The 20,155-nt window shown below is 32.5% G+C and overlaps 1 protein-coding gene across 1 annotated transcript in view; it reads left to right on the top strand.

Moving 5' to 3' along the window:
* PTPRK (protein tyrosine phosphatase receptor type K) overlaps positions 1-20,155 on the top strand; it is a 539,585-nt gene that overhangs the window by 496,025 nt on the left and 23,405 nt on the right. Inside the window, exons 18-22 of the mRNA XM_051997718.1 lie at positions 1,139-1,215; positions 3,985-4,021; positions 5,730-5,827; positions 7,466-7,582; positions 18,247-18,401. Of these exons, the coding sequence (XP_051853678.1) occupies positions 1,139-1,215; positions 3,985-4,021; positions 5,730-5,827; positions 7,466-7,582; positions 18,247-18,401 (484 nt within the window). The remainder of the gene's footprint in view (positions 1-1,138; positions 1,216-3,984; positions 4,022-5,729; positions 5,828-7,465; positions 7,583-18,246; positions 18,402-20,155) is intronic.

The raw sequence follows: 20,155 nt of genomic DNA, 5'->3' as shown, positions 1-20,155 counted from the left end.
ATGTAGACAGTCTGGAATCTCATTCTCCCCAATTCAAATTAAAAGTAGACTGCATCATAGTTTGTTGTCCAATCATTCCATTCAATCATGGCTGACCAATACTTCAGGTGGAGTTTTCTTGGCAAAGATACTTGATTAATTTGTCATTCTTCAACCTTCGTCAACAAATTAAGGCAAACAGAGATTAAATGACTTACCAAAGGCGAACAACTAGTGAGTGTCTAAACTAGATTTTTAGGAATCTAATGGAATATTACTCAAATATTCCTTACTTTAGACCTAGCACTTTATCCACTGGGTCACTTAGCTGTCTTGTAGACAAATTTGGAAAGTATCTAATGGAGAATGAAAGGATGCAAATAACTAAAGTCTGCATACATTTTCATGATGTTCTCATAGTGACAATCATTGCCAATACCTATATTGAACTTTAAGACTGCAAAACAAAATCAAGTTAACTACCTTGTGAGGTTGGTGATAATATTATTCCCATTTACAGATAAGGAAACAGGATGAGAAGACTAAAGTAATTTTGGGGGGATCACATACCTAGCTAGTAAATTTTTGTGGCAGAATTCCAACTCAAATATTCCTGACTCCTATTACAACATTTTATCTATTATATCACTGAGTAGCCTAACTGGTAATGCCTATATATGTGGTATCCACAAAGGTTTTGAGCTTAATCTTAAGCTCTTAAATTGTAGCAGTTTAAAATGACACTAAGACTTTTGGTACACCCCACAAAACAACAGTTCATATTTATATGGCATTTAACATTTAACAAAAATTTTATCCCATTTAATCCTTACTATAGCCCTTTAAGAGAGCAGACTACTATTTCTCTCATTTTCAAGGAGAAAAGACTAAAATATTTACTGGTTGAGTTTCCCATGATCACATCACTACACTAATAAGTCGTTTATCCAAGTCATTTGATTTATAAGTTCAATGTACTTCTCAATACACTAATCTGTCTCAGTCATAGACTTATGATTCCATTCCTCAAAAAATTTATTTATCAAAGAGTATCTGTGATTCCCCTCTGTCTGTTATTTCATATTGATAATCTTAAGTCTGAATGGTCTTAGGAGATCATAAAAATTTAACAGTTGCCATTATTATTTTATATTTGTAGATGACCACTCCAGAGTCATTTTGCAGCCTGTTGAGGATGATCCTTCTTCTGATTATATTAATGCCAACTATATCGATGTAAGTGTTCATGTGATGCTTATTTCAACTTTATTGACTTCTATATATTTGAATCTCTTTTTTGCATGTTCTACCTATAAATTGATTGATAGCTTTTAAAAGTAAAGAACAAACTGTACACTTTTCCTTGTTCTACGTCCTAGTACTCACTGACGTTGTTGTGCTTTCTTTCACACCTGACTTTGGTTTGGGCTGTAGATTTGGCTGTACAGGGATGTAAGTACCACTATATGTAAATAACAGCACCCTATTTTAAATATTGACTTCATCTACTCTTAATTACAGTTCTTACTAATGCCTATTACTAGTTTATCTCTGCATGCTTCACTTAATTAACATCATATGATAAATATATATATATATATATCTGTTCTTTCTTTTTTTGTCTGTGACTTCTGTTCCTTGTTTAAGAAAAGATAGTTTAGCCCTTTCCCCCTCCTGGCTATTTCTAGTGGGTGAAAAAAGGTAAAAATGTTTCACCTTTGCAATTCATCAAGTACTTAAGTTTTATTTCTTGATGGTTTTGTGTCTAGCTTTCCCCCACCCCCACCCCTTTCCCCAAACTATGTGAGAAGCTGGATGGTATGATGTGTACTAGTAATTCTGAAACTTCCTGTTTCATATTTTATTTTCTGCTTTACAATATGGGTGGGGGAAATCGTTTATGTAGTGTGGTGGTGGTTTTCGAAAAAGTAATATTTCTGACAATCAAATTAAGGTAAATTTAGATCATATGTTCAAAATGTATTTAAACCAATTAGTTATAGCATAGATTTTCTTACTGTATTTTAGTTTTTATAGATTTTAGCTATAAGTGAGTATATATGTAAATAACATTTTTAAAGATTTGGTAGCTAAGTTATTGTGAAAGGAAATGAAAATTGAATGATTGCAATCTGATTTTAAAGATAATAGGATTATAAACATTAACATATTACCTAAAAATTGTGGGATAATTGATAATCCTTTTGAAAGGAATATGTTTGCCCAATTCACACATTTTATATATATGTATGTATATATATACATATATTCTTTATATATGTGTGTGTGCGTTTACATGTATATAATACATTTGAAAGTAAAATATCACAGTTGAAGATGACCATACTAATGTCAATAACCATGAAAGAATGATTCAAAAAAAAATCATTAGTTAAAATTATATTTATACTTCTAATCGTTTTACTTACTTGAACTAAAATTTCTTTAGTTTATTAGATTTATTAGTACCTATTGCTAAATAATCATAAGATTGAATTTTATAAATACAGTGGGTATGAATTACACATTTATATTTCTTCTAAGTGTTCCAGTGATACTCAATATTGTAACAATTCCCATCATGATCCATTTAGCAAACAAAAGTTTTTTTTTTCCATAATAAACCATTTTAAATACCTCCAATTAATCAATGTTTTAATATTTTTCCCTGTTTAGCATTTTAATTTCAGGTTAATCTTTTGTCAAAACTTATATACTGGAACCTTTTTATAATACCATTTTCTTCAGTTAACCTTTAAGAATATCTTATAAGTGAAACATATCCTAATGAGAGCATTCTAGTACTTTGAATTCAGAATTCTTCCTAGATGAAAAGCGCATTTGGTACCAAATAATGAACTGTACAGTTATTTTATGGAATTCTAGTGATTGCCATACATATTTATTATATTTTCCTTTTTATTGATTTATTATAAATAAAATAAGTACACTGCAATAGGCAGAATTTGGGCAATAAGTTCACTCCAGACAAAAATCTTTTAAGAAGTAAAAATATAGATTGTTTCTCCTTAAATATTTTATATTGATATTCATTAAAATTTAGAGATCAGCAATCCTACCAAAGAGTTTCAGTGAAAACTTATTCTTTGCTACTTTGCACACTCTGGCCAGTTAAATGAAGCTACCCACATCCAGACATAAAAAAAGTCATACTCAGGTATTTGTCCTTCAAACACAACAAATTCAAATCTTACCACCACCACACTTAGTGATAATTAAATGAATTTTGAATTTGTCTTTACGGATTTCTCTGATGTCAAAATAGCTAGCAAACTATCTTTTAACGCTGCAATATGTCCTGAGAATGTGTGTATACACAATCAAAAAGTTTTTTGTTCTGGTTGTGGGGTTTTTTAAAATTTTATTCCATATGTGTGCATGTTTATAATTGTGTGTATGTATAAAGTAAGCTAATAAACATGCATAAATACAATTGGTATAGTTGTATCATCACATTTCTAGAAAAATGGTGTTGTTTCAAAATATATTAAGATGTTAAGTCTATGCACACATGCATTGTCCAGCTCTAACATTGAAATGTTCAATTATTATTTATGGTTCTAATATGTCTTTGTCCATTTGTAATTCACTGTGATGTATTTTGAGTTAATAAAATAAAAATCTAGATCTTTGTACACCATTATCGTTGGATATGTGACCACAGCCCAGTGGAAAGGCATAAAACTCTTAAAGGAATATAAAGTCCATAATAGAAAGACTATTTTAATGAAATAAAATGAAGTGTATTAGGGTCATGAAATAGCATATAGTGATTACTTTCTGTTATTCTAATAAAATGTTTATATTTGCTTTTCAGATAAAATATATCTGTAGTTTGAAAGGTGAACCATAAAAGTTCACTACTCATTTCTGAGCATTTTATTACTTAACCTTAATGAGGGGTTTTCTATACCTTCTTATGCCTTCATTCTTTTATTTTTGGTAACATTACACAATGATAACTTCTTTGTTTTGCTGTTTTAGGGTTACCAGAGACCAAGCCACTACATTGCAACCCAAGGTAAGTTAAAACCCGTGTGCCTTTAATTATAATAAGATAGTAAAGAGACGCAACAACTTGCCATATTAAGTGGTTTGGTCCTCAGCATTCTGGCATAACAGAGGACCTATCCAAGAAAATTAGCAGAAAAAGAATCACTGATCCCTTTAGTAAATGGGAACTGAAACTAGTCTCATCTTGAATAAGGTTACTGCCTCTTTGAAGCATAGTTTGTTGGCATGGAATTTTAGTGGCCCAAGACCAATACTGTTTTAATGAGATATTAAACTTCTTGCCATTTCTACTCAGGGCAAGACTGGAGACAGACAAAGAGCTTAGGAGAGCCAAGGCAACTTAAGTTCATAGAGAAGAAGGGAAAAGGCAGGAAAATCTTACTACTGCCACACAAAGAAGAATAATAATGTCTGGAACATAGTCCAGGAATAGTCTAAATTTTCTATCCAAGTTGATCACTGAGTATTTGAAGAGGAGGGAAGGAAGAATTGCATATTTATCTTATGGAAAATAGAAGAAGGTGGCTCTAATCTAGTGTTTACTGCTTTGTCAGAGGTCATATCCTAAGTATTTCATATATCTCCAGGAGTAATTTAGTTTAATTGTGCATCATTTTAAAGTTGGAAAGCATTCACGTTTTACTGTTTTAAGTGCACTACATCATAGCAATGTGTTTGCAGGGAGTGAACATTTATCAGCAAGAGTGCATCTTCATTAGCCCCCAAATGGGTATTGTTTGTGAATAATGGACATTAATTCAATTAGCATTATGAGCTGTTTTGTTCATTGGGAGTGGAAACCATACATTTTTCATGATGATTTGAAAATGCCCATGGACCTAATGCAGAAATGATAGAAGTATTATTGGAAGCAACAATATCTATGCCTATAAATATGTTACCATATAACAAATATACATACCAATATGTTCTATAGCAGGTTTTTTTTTTTTCCTTTAATAGTTAATGCTGACCCAGAGTGAACTTAAATGCCATCTTCTGATAATTTTCTCCATACATTTGATTGCTTTTGATGTAGTATTTTTCTGCTTTTTTTTTTTTTCACATCCAAACTCTTCATTAACTGCAGGAATATTGAATGAATAGAAATGATTCCAAAGCCAGGACTCTTGCAGTAATCTTTAAATTTAGCTCTCTGTCCTACTTCATCTTTCATAGGTCTGCTCATCTTCTCCCACTCCAACTCTATAAATTTGAATGGCTCCTTATTATTTTTATCATCCTACTCTCATTTGCTATTTAACTCTTCACAACTAGTACCTTCCCACATTTTTGGACTTTTGACACATTACTTCCTTCTGTGGACTCTGGTCCAGATGTATTAGTCACACATATTGCTCCATCTTCCATCTCTAGGTCTTTGTACTGATTATCTCCCATACCTAAAATGTTCTCATTCCTGATCTCTGCTTTAGAATTCTTGACTTCCTTCAATCGGCTCAGATACAACTTCTTTCAGTAATTTTTTTTTAGTCCATTAAGCTACTTCTACCCATTCCCTCTAACTCTGTCTTCCATCATATCTGTTATCTTCTGTATACCATTTTATGTTGTTCTCTTTCCCCCTTTAAAATGTAGACTCTTTGAGAGGAAGGTATTCTTTTTCTATTTATTCTCAGCACTTAGCATAATGACTGACACGTGATAAATATTTAATAAATGCTATTTGATTGATTGATTACTTTCTTTTATAGGTCCAGTACATGAAACAGTTTATGATTTCTGGAGAATGATCTGGCAGGAGCAGTCGGCCTGCATTGTAATGGTTACAAATTTAGTTGAAGTTGGCCGAGTAAGCAATTTTTTTTTTTAAGTTTTTTAAATTGATTAGCAATTCAATTCAGTATATATTTAATACTTATATATTGTTCTTATAATTTAGTAGAACATGCTATAAATAACATATAAAATAATATATAAGAACATAAAAAGAAGTGAAATCAAATACTTTGTAAAGACCAAAGGGAGAAATACTTCAGGCAATAGATCACCTTTTATTTGAATTGTAAAGCATTTTTAGCAGGCAGAGAGTATATAAGAGGACAGAGAACTGTATAAGCAAAGGTGAAAGACAGGAATCACAGAGGGGATGTACAGGGGACGATGAGTTTTCATGGTCATTAGTTATATGTTACATGGTGTTACATGATAGTTATATTAATTACATAGTAGAGAGCCTTCAGTGTCAGGAATAGGTGTTTGGATTTTACTCAGAAGGCAAGTAAGAGCCATTAAAAGTTTTGAGCAGAGAAATAGCATTCCAGATCTGTAAATTGCCTACTGAAATTAGTCTGATATGAAGGATGGTTTGTAGGGGTTACAGAATGGCCTGAAAGAAGGATGACCTGTAGGTAACAGAAAGTTATTGTTCTATCTCATGTGCTTGGTAGTAAAATCCTATATAAGTGTAGCATTAGGAACTAGAATAAAGATCATTGAAAGAGATTTTGGTCAGGTAAAATTTACCTTTAAAAAAATTAGGAATTTCCTTAGACAAAAGGAAAAGTCAAAAATTTCAAATATGAGAGATGGAGGTAATGATTTTTCTATAATAGTTCTCAAAGGATAGTTTAGGGACAAAGATAATAACTCTTGTTTTGGCTCTCTTGAGTGTGAGGTTTCAGAGAGACAACCAGTTTAGAAATATATGTCTGGAACTATCAATCTGGAAGTCATATGTTTAGATATAATAGTTGGAATACAGAAGTTGATATGATTAAGTAAGAGAATAAACAAGGAAAGGAGAAAGAAGCACAGATGCTTGGGGAGTATACTCTGCTTTGGAAGTAGGGGAGAGGCAGGAAAGCCATCAAAGAAGAATGAAAAGGAACAATTAGAGAGATGGAGTTGAAACAGAAAAATGTGGTATTTAAAACTGAAGAGGGGCATAGGCTGAAAGGTAGTTAGTGGATTTTTCAACATGGACCCATTGATGAATTTTGAAATGGAACATGAGAAATGGGGACATTTACCAGATCCTTATCTTTACAAGATGACATTTTATTTAAAAATAAAAACAGAAAAGCTATAAATAATAGAAAGTTTTGCTACTATGTTCTGTAAATAATAGGCAGTACTCTTAAAATTAGTACTTCATATTCAAAATCCAGTGGCCAAGGAATTTCTTTGACCTCTGAGATTTTCAAATAATGCATTTCAAAAATTGAATGTCATTCATTTGCTTTGCCAACTCTTCCAGTCTTGTACGCAACTGGCATTGTAATCTCATTGATGTTTGTGGTGATGATAGTAATTTGAGATGACTTATAGGCTTCTAATTAGTCTTTGATTGAAACTAATTCAGAAATGGAACCTCAGATAAAAAGATCCTAGGTTCCAGAATGTGTCCAAGTGTCCTACTTGATATAAATTACCTTTCATGTCTTTACTTTTAGCATTCTTTAACATGTTATCTCAATTTGCCATTTAGGTTAAATGTTATAAGTATTGGCCTGATGATACTGAAGTTTATGGTGACTTCAAAGTAACCTGTGTAGAAATGGAACCACTTGCTGAATACGTGGTTAGGACATTCACCTTGGAAAGGGTAAGTATTTTAGAATCCTTTTATCATTGTAGGAAAATCGCTGTCACAGTTAACCAGCATTTGTTAAGATTTACTATGTGCTAGACATATACTAAGTGATAAAAAGAAAAACAAAAACAAAAAAACTAGTCCTTGCTCTAAGAGCTCAAAGTTAATGTTTTTTGTATTTAAAATGGTAGCAGAAAATGTTTCTGTTCTCTTTAAAAACATTTCCATATACAATCAGAAATTGCTATGAGTACCATACCATTAATGTATTATGAAGAGCAAGTTTTTCCTTGCTAAGGAGATCATTGTATTTAAATTAAGCACATCATACTGTAGCTAGTTAGCTTCCAATTGAAAAAGAACTGTGTATTCCATGAGCAAAAAAAATATTTTCTTCCAATTCAATTGGAGAGAAAAAACTACATTCTTCAAGAGTTTATTATGTTATCTTTCATTTGCAAAATTATTCAGAAAAAAAAACTCATTAACCATATCTTACATATAAAACACTATCCCTGGCATTAAGAAAGATAAAAACTTGATGTAAGATGCCATCTCTGGGCTCTTGGAGCTTATAATATAGGAGTCAGTAATTCTGTTCTGCCATTTGTGATAATGGAATGGCCACTCAAACTCCTGGTTGTGATGAAATGAACTAGCAATATTTAGCATGTAGATGCAAGATTTAGAAGAGATATTGGACTTAACTCAATTAGATTTGATCCAAAAAGTAAAACTAGGAAAACCAAGATCAAGTTGTGATAAGGCAGAAGTTGATTCACTTCCCCATATGCTCAAACCCTCATCCCCCAAAAGTTCAGTAAGCCCTAGCATCATTTTTACAATTAGCGCTGTTCAAAAATGTAACAGACTGCTATTATTGAAGGCTTCAAACAGACTATCATGTTTGAAGATGAAGGATTTCAAACAAAATATCCTGTTTTGTTGAGTATTTTTTGGAAAAGGTTCCTGCTCTAGTAAAAGTTGGATTGCATTGCCTCTAAGGCCCCTTCCAATTCAGTGACTCTAAAAAAAGAAGAAATGAGAGCAGAAAAACCAGAGGGAATAGCAAAGGTGTCCCTTTAAATAGCCCTAACTGCCAAGTAAGATAAATTGGATGGCTTGTGGCTAAGAGAGGCAAGCACAGTAGGGACAATGTTTCAGATGCTGGCCTGAAGACTAAGACCATCCTGCTAAGGGTATGACTCCATATAAATATTTAGGGTTCTATTTATGTTTAGAAATAAAACTCAACTTAATCAGTTGGGGATGGCTGAATAGGATATATAGTTTTGCTTAGTTATAAAAAGGATAAATGAATGGGGACATATGACAAATTCCAACTGTTTGGATGAGAATATTTAGCACATGTCAAAATACCATTAAGTGAAATTAAAGAACCCAAGAGGAAATTATTATCTCCTAGAATCTGGTGATTAAAAATCTAAGCCTTGTAAAATGACAAATTATAAACTCATGTTTATAATTGCATAATTTTATTTTAAAACAATTTATTTGTATGTGAATTTTAGTGATGTGACGTAAATTTTAGGGACTTGATTATTGAAATATATTGAAAATATCTAGAAGTCTGGACTCTTATAATATCTGATTTTTGCCTGAATAATCAAAAATTAGCATCTCTGAAGTCACTCTATTTCTCTCTTTTTCAAAACAATTCCATTAAATAGCCTAAAGAAGAGAAGGATACCCTGATTTTAAGTCTTCATTTCTGACACATATTAGCTATGTGACAATGGGCAAGGTACTTAACCTCCCAAGGAACATGCTACAGTAGATCTGATTTGCTAATAATCTTTGGATGGAGGGGAGTTCCTTACTCCAAACAAATCAGAGGTCTGGATCAAAAAGCAAAACCAAATAAAAATAGCATTTTCTAAAATGAGTGATGAGGGCAAGAGGTAAAATTTATGTAATTTGAATGACTTTTCTTGCTAGTTGCTTACAGAATAAAATGGCAAAGTTTGATTTATCTATTAATTCTCAACATTGTATTCATTAGCACAACATTGTGTTCATTAAAACACGTTTGTATTAAGTAATACTATGTTACAGCACTATGCTGTGCAACTGGAATAGACAGAAATAAAAGAAATGGAACTCCTTCCTGATATAAATATATATGACAGTGCTATAGAATTTAAAAGGTAGCTATTTCTTTTCCTAATGAAATTATTGCCTAAATACACTTTAAAATAAAACCAGTTTTTAAAAATTCTCGATCTGTTTTTCAAAATGCACATACTTATGCACAAGCCACTCATAGAACTTAGTTTTCACATTGGTATTATAAGTAATAAGGAAACATTAATCATGGATTTTTTTGTCACTGTACAGTACTACATTGATTATCTTTAAGGAAAATCATAGTTAATGAAGTACATTCTAAAAAGAAATCTGAAAGAGGAAATATTCTTTCAAGTTGAGGAGAGATATGACCTAGGATAGCAAAGAAAGCAAGAGAATTTTTAAGATGTGCTAGATAATGGGAAACAACAAAATGGAAGTCAAGTTGTGTGCAGAGAGCCTGATAAAACTGAGCGCCAACAGAAATGAAAAGCCAGAAATTAAAGTAGTATTTAGAATCCCCTTTCATCTCCTATTTAGAGACATTCAATGACTCTACATTATATACAGAACAAAGTTCAAATGGTGTTCAGGATCAGGGACTGTTTAGTCTCAGTCTAACTATCTAGAATTATGTCCCATTATTTCAGTACAGAAAACATCTCTTCTAGTAAAACTGCTATTATGAAAATGTTTCCTACTTTCTTAGCTCCAGGCCCTTCTCCCTAACTGAAATATCTTCTTTCCTTCTCTCTTTTTATCTAAATCCTACCCAAACTCTGGAGTTAAATAAAATCCTTCTTTCTCCGGAAACTTTCCCATGCAACTGTGTCACAATGTGATTTCTGTCTTCTGGGAATTCACAAGAATCATTATCTCTACTGTACTTGGCAGAATTTTGTGTACTGCCTTATAACATCTCTTATGTTGTAGTGCTATATTGTTATTTTGCTTTTGTATTGTTACTTAACTTTTCATCTATGTATGCCTTTCTTTTCTTGCTAAATAAAATGTGAGCTTTTTAAAGGGGAAAATCTTACCGTTAGCAAATGCAAAAATGAGAATTAAAACTCAAATTTCTGTGCTTTTTTCACTGAATTGCTGAACGCCCAGGAAGGACAGAAAGATGGAATGACTGCAATTAATTTAGAAAACATTTTAAAGCACTTCTTATGTCTAAGACACTGGACTAGGTAAAAGAACAAAAAAATCCATTTCTATTGATACTGCTTCCCCTGATTTCTGCCACAACTACTTTGATTTCTGGCAATTAAGTTCAACAAATATCCATAGTATAAATGTCTACTCCATGCAAAGCACTGAACTAAGCCTTGTTGAGGAAAATACAAAGATAACTAAGAAAAGCTCACATCCTCATGGAGCTTCTTCTCTGCTTTAAGGAATAGTTTATAGGATTACATAGATCCAGAACTGAAAAATACTTAAGAGGCTGTCTACTTCAGTCTTCTCATATTATAGATCAGAAAATAGAGGCTCAGGAAAGTTAAGTAGTTGTATAGATTCAAATAAATAGTAAATGATGGATTAGATGATACTTGATTGAGAAGGTGAAATTTGAAGTGAGTTGTAAGGAAGTGGTGAGATTAGAGAGTATATTCTTTGCTGAGCATAGGCAAAGGTGAAAGAGCAAGAGAGTGCATATAAAGACCAGATTACGTGCCCATTCTTATATACAAATTACTCTTTATATAAATGTATGAATATTCTATCCACTGTCTTTTAAAAAATTCTATCTTTAAACAAGTGGTAATATTGTAAATTATTCTCCAGGCAAATAAATTTCTTTGTCTTTATTTTTAATTAATTGTGTTGGATTGGAGAGTCCGATTTGAGAGACTAGATGGAATTAGCACTAGAATTCAAATCAGGAGGCTTGAGTTTATATCAGAGCATTGATATTTACTAGCTAAAAGTCCCTTTCCCTTTTTAAGCTTACTTCCCTCATCTTTAAAGGGGAAGCATAATACCATTGTCGCCTACTTCATAACATTGTTATAAGGAAAGCGCTTTGGAAATATTATATTGCAATAGAAAGAAAAGTGAGTTACAATTTTTTTTTTTAAATGAGAATTGTATTTTCATTGCTGTAGGATATACCAGTGTAGCTCTGTAACTGTTCTCCAACTTTTAGCCTGAGTTGCCTAGAGCAATGAAAAGGTTAAGTGATTTGCTCAGGATCACATTACCAATATGAGTTAGAGCAGGAGTATTGAGGATGTTCTGACTCCAAAGCTATTGCTCTAATCCTTATACCATGCTGCTTCTCCAGATTATAATTTTTTCATGAAAATATGTATTTTTTATCAAAAGGAAAATTTTTAATAGTTTCCAGGGAAGAAATAACAGAATGAGAAAACTTACAAAACTACAGTAGTAAGAGTATGAAATAATTGAACTGTACGTTCTTTCTGAACTAATCAGTGTTTTGTATCACCCCTTCCTATCAAAAAGGAAAAATTATTTTTAATAGAAATACCAAATATATGCTGTATTTTCACTCTAAATGTAAGTGAATTTGGAACAGATTCAGAGCAAAAAATCTCTGATACAAGGATTTTATTGCTCCTAATGCTAAAAAAGATGAAGACTAAAAAAAGTACTAAGGTGTGTGCCTCCAAAATGAGAAACACACACAATTTTACCTGTACAGTGGCTTCAGTTTCATCTCCTTTACAGCCTGTGGATAAGAGTATGCCCTTGAGACCTGCAAAAGAAAATGATTAAAGGTATACTGGCAGAGAAACTATCCAAGACAGATAAATCATAAGTTTCAATAATATATGTAGAAAAAATGAACTTTTGCCTACTTCCTAAAAGGCATATGTGCTCAGTAAAAGGGAAAAATACTTTAACATGAAGTTCCAGAATACAGGGTCATTATTATGGTCAGGATGTATATTGTAACTGGACTACATGAGAGAGCAAAACAGACAGCTTTGTGCTTTTCTAGTAGAATAAAGAAAGACACTTAGGCCATGCATGTATTTTTAAAATAATTTTTTATGAATGTTTTTTTCTAACTTTTTATTGTTTTTTTTTTTTTTTTCCCTATTAGCAAGCATTTGTTTTAACTGTACTTTCACCTTTCCTTCTCTGGGGGGAAAAATTGAAAATATACATTTAGCAATAAACAGTCCCACAAACATTTTTGACCCTGTTGTATGCCAAGTGCGAGGTCAAATACCAAGTGGTAAATAGATTTGGACAAGGAGCCTTGGAGGCTAAATTATTCATTTGCTTCTTCAATAATCTTTATCCCTACATCCCCATCTAGTCAGTCGTCATTCTAATTCCAGCTGTACTCAACAGATTTCCTTCAACCTTTTAGATTTAAATTCAAATTTTAGTCATATCCCCATCACTTTGTAATTCCTACAATATTTGCCTATCTGGAAATGAGAAAATAAGGGGGGGGGGTGGAGGGGGAGGAGAAAGAGAGACAGAGATAGAGACAGAGATACAGAGAGAGACAGAGACTTTTCCAGGTGATACAAGTTCAAAATTAGAAAATGGGAGAGGGAAAAATCTTCTTGGCTTGGGAGTATAGAAAAAATGACTTGCTTTCACTGAATATATGCATGTTTCTGTTACTCTGTATGACAAAGTTTGTTGTTATTTAGATGCCAGATGGGATCTTGTGTTCATTGAAAATTTAAAGTCTCAATCAGGAACAGTAGTGATAACTAGAATAATAATTTCTGAATATCAGGTCCTTTACTTTGCTTCCTGATATTTAGGCTTCTAAGACTCTTCCTACATACCTCACCTACTGGTGGAGTTGACTGCAAAGCATGATTTAATCACAAAAAAGTCTTCAAGAATAATGTTAGAACCTCTGCCTCAGGCAGCTGAGCAACCTGACTACACACTCAAATCATAATCTCCTTATTTTCACCCCTACTAATGGAACAAAGGTGGAGGGCAAATACCTAGTAATAGCTGACTACTATGATCACACTATGGTAAAGGGCCTTTCTTCTCTCCCTCTCCTAGCTTTAAATAGTGAATGAAGAGTCATCTCAAAGACTGAAAATGGGAGCATCTACCTCTCCCTGAAAGCAGCTTTATCTGGATAAGAAGTCCAGTGTTTTCCACAGGGTCATTGTCTACAGCTGTTCCTTTTCTCCCAAAGTGCTTGCCTTATCTAGTATACCAACTAAGTGTGCTTGAGAAATCAGAATAATATATTAGATGAACCATATTTGAAATTGAATTTGTTGATGAATGCCAAATGTGTATCCCACCTTACATTAGAAAACCTTAGTTTACCTTATATGCGAGAAACTTAAGAGTTGAAGCTCAATTTTTTTTTCAGTAAATCTGAAACCATATGACTTAGTATGAATTTCCAAACAACCAGTATTCCTTTGGCCATTATGTTGTGGCTCCATTGCTTAGTATCCTATATTTAATATTCTGAAGGTTCTTGGTGCTTATTAGCACAGTGTTTGGCACATGATAAAGTATTTAATAAATAGTTGTTGACTGGTTAAAGCAATGCCTTTTACTTATTAAAGCATAAGAATTCGTCATAAAGACAAGACCTTTATGAAAGTCATTATATTTGGGTTGCTGTCACTGTTTACTGGTGTTCCATTGTAACAAGGGAGATTCAGATTTTTCATGTAACAGCTGTGTACATATAATGATGTTCAGTAGTTTATTATTTAGATTTCTGGAATTTAGGTAGAAAAGGCAATATCATAGGGATGTTTATGAAATATGAAAACATAAATATTATTTTTAAAGACTACTCTCTAAGAGTTGTGGCTCAGTAGTGTTACCCATGTTGCATATTAGTGTTATATGTGCCTAATCAGACTGTTAATGTACAATACTAAATATTAATTTGCAAATATATTCTCAGCTGTTCTCTGAACAAGCAGTTGTAATTGAGCTCTTATAAATAGTTCACAGTAGGGTTGGAGTTTAGTAGAATATAATATTTTTGACACAAATGTTAATTTTTAAAAATAGATTCTGTGGTTCATCTGTGTTCTGCAAGCTGTGCAGTTATTTTGCTGCTACCGTCTCAACAGGCTGCTTTAGCAAATGAGAAGAGAAAATAGGGAGCCCTGTGTACAGAAAAGCTTACATTAAATTAGCCTCATGTAAAGAAGTTTTAGAACATGAGCTCTTCTGCACAGCATAATGCAGAAGGATGGTAGAAGATTAGAAGCTCACAAAATAGAGTTGCTGCAGAATCTTCAGAAAGCTTGTCCAGCCAAGCCAGATCATCCAAAGAGCATTAACAAATGAAACTGGTAGGAGAAAAATAAAAATATTGAAACAGATATATCTATATGTCTATAACAAATAATTTTCATTAGTGATAATGGAATGTAGCAGCTCAAATATACTTTAGAGGAAAAGGAAATGTCACTAAAGTTGAAGCCATGTAAATCAAAACATGTACATAGAGTAAAAATTTATGCTGGAGGCAACACAGTTTTTAGAGCACTGAAGGATCAGTTTTCAAGAACTGAAAATGTATAACATTTAGGGGAAGATTGGCAATATTATTTCATTTTAAAAAGTCATCAGGAGGTCACCCATAATCAGTTTAAATGCCAACTTTTTCATTTCTTTAAAATCTTCTTGTGACTTATCCATGTATGTATGATGGGTATTCTTTCTTGAAATATAAGAGAGTGAAAGGAAGGTTTTTGTAGCACACTGTATATTCAGGTACCCAGCTGACTGCTCAGCTCTGAGCAATCTCTGATTCTTCCCCATTCCTAGAACACTCTCAACTACTGATCTCTCTGATTTCCTTTAAGTTACAAACACAGAATTACCTTTCACAGGAAACCTCCAAACCCTCCTAAAGTTCTAGTGCCTTCCATCAGTTAATTATTTCCTATACATCATAAATACGTATTATGCTTTATATGTGTGTGTATATCTATCTGTCTCTATATAGATATGTATTCATATACATTTATGTGTGTATATGAATACATATCTATATAGAGACAGATAGATATACACACACATATATTGCTGTTTATGTAGTTGTTTACATGGTATCTCCCAATAGATTTTCATCTTCATGAATGCCGGACTTATCTTTTACCTCTTTGTAACAATCCTCAGTGCTTAGCACAGTCCCTAACAGATAGAGGGTACTTAATAAAAGTTTACTCATTGATCGAGTGGTGTGAAAAATGTTAGAGTATGAGTCCATTATTTTTTAGTTAGAAAATAAAGCATTTTGCTTAGAAGAAAAAAGAGCAAAAGCTTAGCCACAAAGGTCCTCCACCAATAAGATGTTAAACTATGCAAGATTTCTTGAAAGATTTATCTCCAGATATAATTTTGTCCAATAGTAATTTGATTACTATTATCTGGTATGACATTAAAAAGGAAACATTTGTTTATCAGAAATATATCCTAATTTGTGGAGGATACATTCTTTAGAGTCCAAATGGAAGAGGGATACCCTATGGATTAGGAGTTAGGAGCCATTTTTCTGCTTTCACAAATATATATGTATATATATATATATATTCACAAATATAAATATTTGAATATTTATAACATCATTCATGGGCCATACAAAATTATCAATTTATAGAAATCAAATAATAGGAGGTTGTTATGCCTAACTTTCAGCTCATCGTCTCTTATGATTGCCTTAACAAATGATTTCCAGAGCCTCATGTGGCTTTCAGGATGGGCATTCTCCCTTCCTGTTATAGAAGATGAAATTTTCCAGATGGAGAGTATTGGAGTTGGCATTTTGATAATCACATCAAGCCCCAGTATAATCCTTGGCTCAAGATCCCAGACTGCCCTTCAAAAAACCAACCTAAAAAATCTGAATAGGAAATCAAATTTCATGTGTAAGGAATAAGAAGACAAGTTTGACTGGATCATAGAGTGTGGAAAGTGGGAAAAATAGGTTAGGTGGGTTGGAGTCTAGTTATAAAGTATCATCTCAGGTTATTGCAGTCTAAATTTTAATATCATCATTCAATTAAAATATTCTCTCCAAAGTTACCAGTGATCTTAGCATCTTTTCATAGTGCTTATCCTGAATTCTCTTTCCTTTCTATATCTTTTTGACACTTTGCTCTCTTGGTACTCCTGCCATCTTGTTTGACCTATTCTTACTTCTGCTTTTAAAAAAAAAAAAACAAAAAAACATCTCAGTTAAAATATAAGCTCTTTATGAATATGAGCTTTATCATTATTTATCATAATCCTTTATGAATATGGATTATTTCATTTATTGCATTTGTATCCTTAGTGCCTAGTAGACATTTAGAAATACTTTTGAATTGATCATCTATATCCAAGCCCTTAACTGTAGGTAAACTGTACCTACAGAGTTTGGCACATGATAAAGTATTTAATAAATATTTGTTGACTGGTTAAAGCTATGCCTTTTACTTGTTAAAGGATAAGATTCTGTCTTAAACACAAGGCCTTTTATGAGAGTCTGTTCATTTTCAGATAACTATGTGGGGCTACAGTCTTTCTCTTCATAGAGAAAGTTTTATCTCATCTATTTCACCTATTCAACAATTCCACCCATATCTCAGACACAACTCAACAATGTTCAAAAGAGAATTCATTATTGTTTTATCAAGTCTCAAACTTTCTAATTCCCTGTGATGCTACTTTAACTTTCAGCTACTCAGGTTTGCAACTTCAGTTGCAACCCTCAATTCCTCATTTTTCTTTACATATCAAATCAGTTTCAAGCCTCATACTATCTCTCAAAGCTATTTGTAAGTGGATAGGCCAAACAGATTTTTTTTATTGGGGGGCGGGGGTGGGGGTGGCAAAGCAATCAAAGTTAAGTGACTTGCTCAAGATCACATGGATAGTAAATGTCAAATATCTTAGGCCAGATTTGAACTAAGTTCTCCTGACTGCAGGGTCTCTGCCTTGGATAGAGTCACTTGAACTCTATCCAGTATACCATCTAGCTAGTAAGTAACAAAAAAAAAATTTCTAAGTCATCAGTTAGTATCTTTTTAAATTCATCTTCAAAATACTAAATAAGTGGGTCAGGGAAACATTAGGTTTTCTCATTTGTTTTTTTCCATAGTGATTTTTATAAGGCTTTAAATTAAGGAGCAAATAGGATGCTTGCATATACTTAACACAAATAAATCTGCAGACTGCCTAAGTTAGAGCAGGATACTGCCAATGGTGATCCTCACTCTCATTTATGTAGCATTTTTTGGAATTTCACAAAATGATATTTCAAAGCTATTATCCCCATTTTTCAGATGAGTTAGCTAAGGCTTGAAGAGATTAAATGACTTATTTAGCAATATTTGGCTAGTTCCATATTAAGAACAAACTTTTAAATCTTATTCTCTTTGAAAGCTCTGCTTCCACTGATCTTTTGGACACAGAGTGGGTAGAATAAGCTTTTAAGGCTATAATAGATCCTCATGGCCATTATCTTTTTTTAAGTACAAAATTTAAGCAATTTTGTTAGTAAAATAGTATTTATTTTTGGTTACTTTTAATTGTTTCTAGTATGTTAAATTGTGTTTGAGATTTGTATAGTTGTATGTTTGAAGTCTTTCTTTTTGTCTTTTTTACAGAGAGGATACAATGAAATCCGTGAAGTTAAACAGTTTCATTTTACTGGCTGGCCAGATCATGGTGTGCCATACCACGCCACAGGTCTGCTGTCATTTATACGCCGGGTCAAGGTATCTAATCCACCCAGTGCTGGGCCCATTGTGGTCCACTGCAGGTATGTGTAGGTAACAGATGGACAAGCATCTTAATGAGTAATTTTTATATATTGTTATTAAGATTTAGCTCTTAGTATGCAAGAGAATTTTTGAATTTTCTTTAAAAGGTATCATAGATAAGATTAAAAAGTAATGACTTGAAACTTAGCTATACATGAGATATATGATAGAGGATAAATATGTGAATGTATTCATCCCAGGATGTGAGCATGTTTTTCATAGAGAAGCCAATAAGAACTGCTTTTCAGTAGCAACATCTGTGTTATTTTCCTGTGAGTTTTGCAAATCCCATACTAGATGAAATGGTTTGTTGTAATAGGGTTTTTTTCCCCAAAATCGAGTAAATCCCCAGTAGAAGCTAGGCTTTTAAAACTCAATATGAGACACACAAGGTTACTAAATAGGCACAGATTGCAGGAATTTGCACCACATAGCAACTATTTTAAAAAATGCATCAGAGGACCAGAAAACAACATCAGTGAGTTCCAACCAATATAAACCAGGGTAATGTGCACATTATGTTCAGACTTTCTTCTGATTAGAAATTTAGCTTAAAACAAGCATCAAGAGTCATGAGCACATATCACATGGCCTTATTTTGAGATGTTGCCAGAAAATAAGCCCAAGTTCTGCAGATCTTTTCCCACATGCCACAAAGTACTCTGGGGAACTTTTGGTGGTTATCTGTTTTCCTTCCTATATATGCAAATTAAAAAGAATTCAAGTGAGACTCAGCAAAGATAAATAAAGGTAAAAACTGGAATAAAACAATGATAATGCAGAGAGATCAGATAACAGTCGTACTTCAAAAAATTAGTCAAATAAATCCTAAAGAAATCTGATGAAAGCTACAGTTTCATATCTTGTCTCAAATCCTGGGAAAAGATTATGGATGATAAGGAAAGCCTAAGGATGGCAGGTAATAAAAAGAGAGAGAGTTATTAAGTCATTAAGAGAGCTGAATTATGAATTAAGACAATTCTTAGGAAGTATTTTCCTAACTATATGCCAATAAATTAGACAAGCTAAAAGAAAAGAGATGAAAATCTACAAATATTGATCCCCTATGATAGGCTGAGTCAGTAGAATAAAAATGACAATTCTTTGTACATTAAATTAATTTGCTGTATCAAACTATCAAAAATTATTTTATAGAAGAGAAAAAATAATAAAAATTCATTTGGAAGGACAAAAGCTCAAAGTTATCAAGCAAATCAAAAAAAATGCAAAAAGGTAGTCTAGATATACTAGATCTCAAACTGTGGTAATTATCAAAACAGTCTGATGTAACTAAGAAATATAATGATAGATCGGTGGAATAGATTAGATATAAATTACATTATAGTAAATTATTCTAGTAATCTATTATATGATAAATGCAAATATCCAAAACTTTTGCAACAAAAACTACTGTAAAAACTGGAAAGTATCATGGCAGAAACTAAGTATAAGATCAACATTTCACACTGTATACCAAAACAAGGGCAAAATAGTTACATGATTTACATCTAAAATGTGATATCATAAGTAAACTAAAAGAGCATAGAGTAGTTTCTCTGTTAGATTTATGAATAAGGGTAAAACTTAAGATCAAAGAAGATAGAAAGCATTACAAAATGTAAAATAAATAATTTTAAATTTATAAAATTAAAAAGTTTTTGCACAAACAAAACAATGCAACCAAAATTATAAGAAAAACAGAAAGTGGGAAAACTTTACAAGTATCTTAGATTAAGGTCTCATTTCTCAGATA

This window comes from Antechinus flavipes, chromosome 4 (genome assembly GCF_016432865.1).
Source record: "Antechinus flavipes isolate AdamAnt ecotype Samford, QLD, Australia chromosome 4, AdamAnt_v2, whole genome shotgun sequence".
NCBI classification, from domain to species: domain Eukaryota; kingdom Metazoa; phylum Chordata; class Mammalia; order Dasyuromorphia; family Dasyuridae; genus Antechinus; species Antechinus flavipes.
The sequence above is the reverse complement of the archived record's forward strand: the minus strand, read 5'-3'. Positions and strand labels throughout refer to the sequence as shown.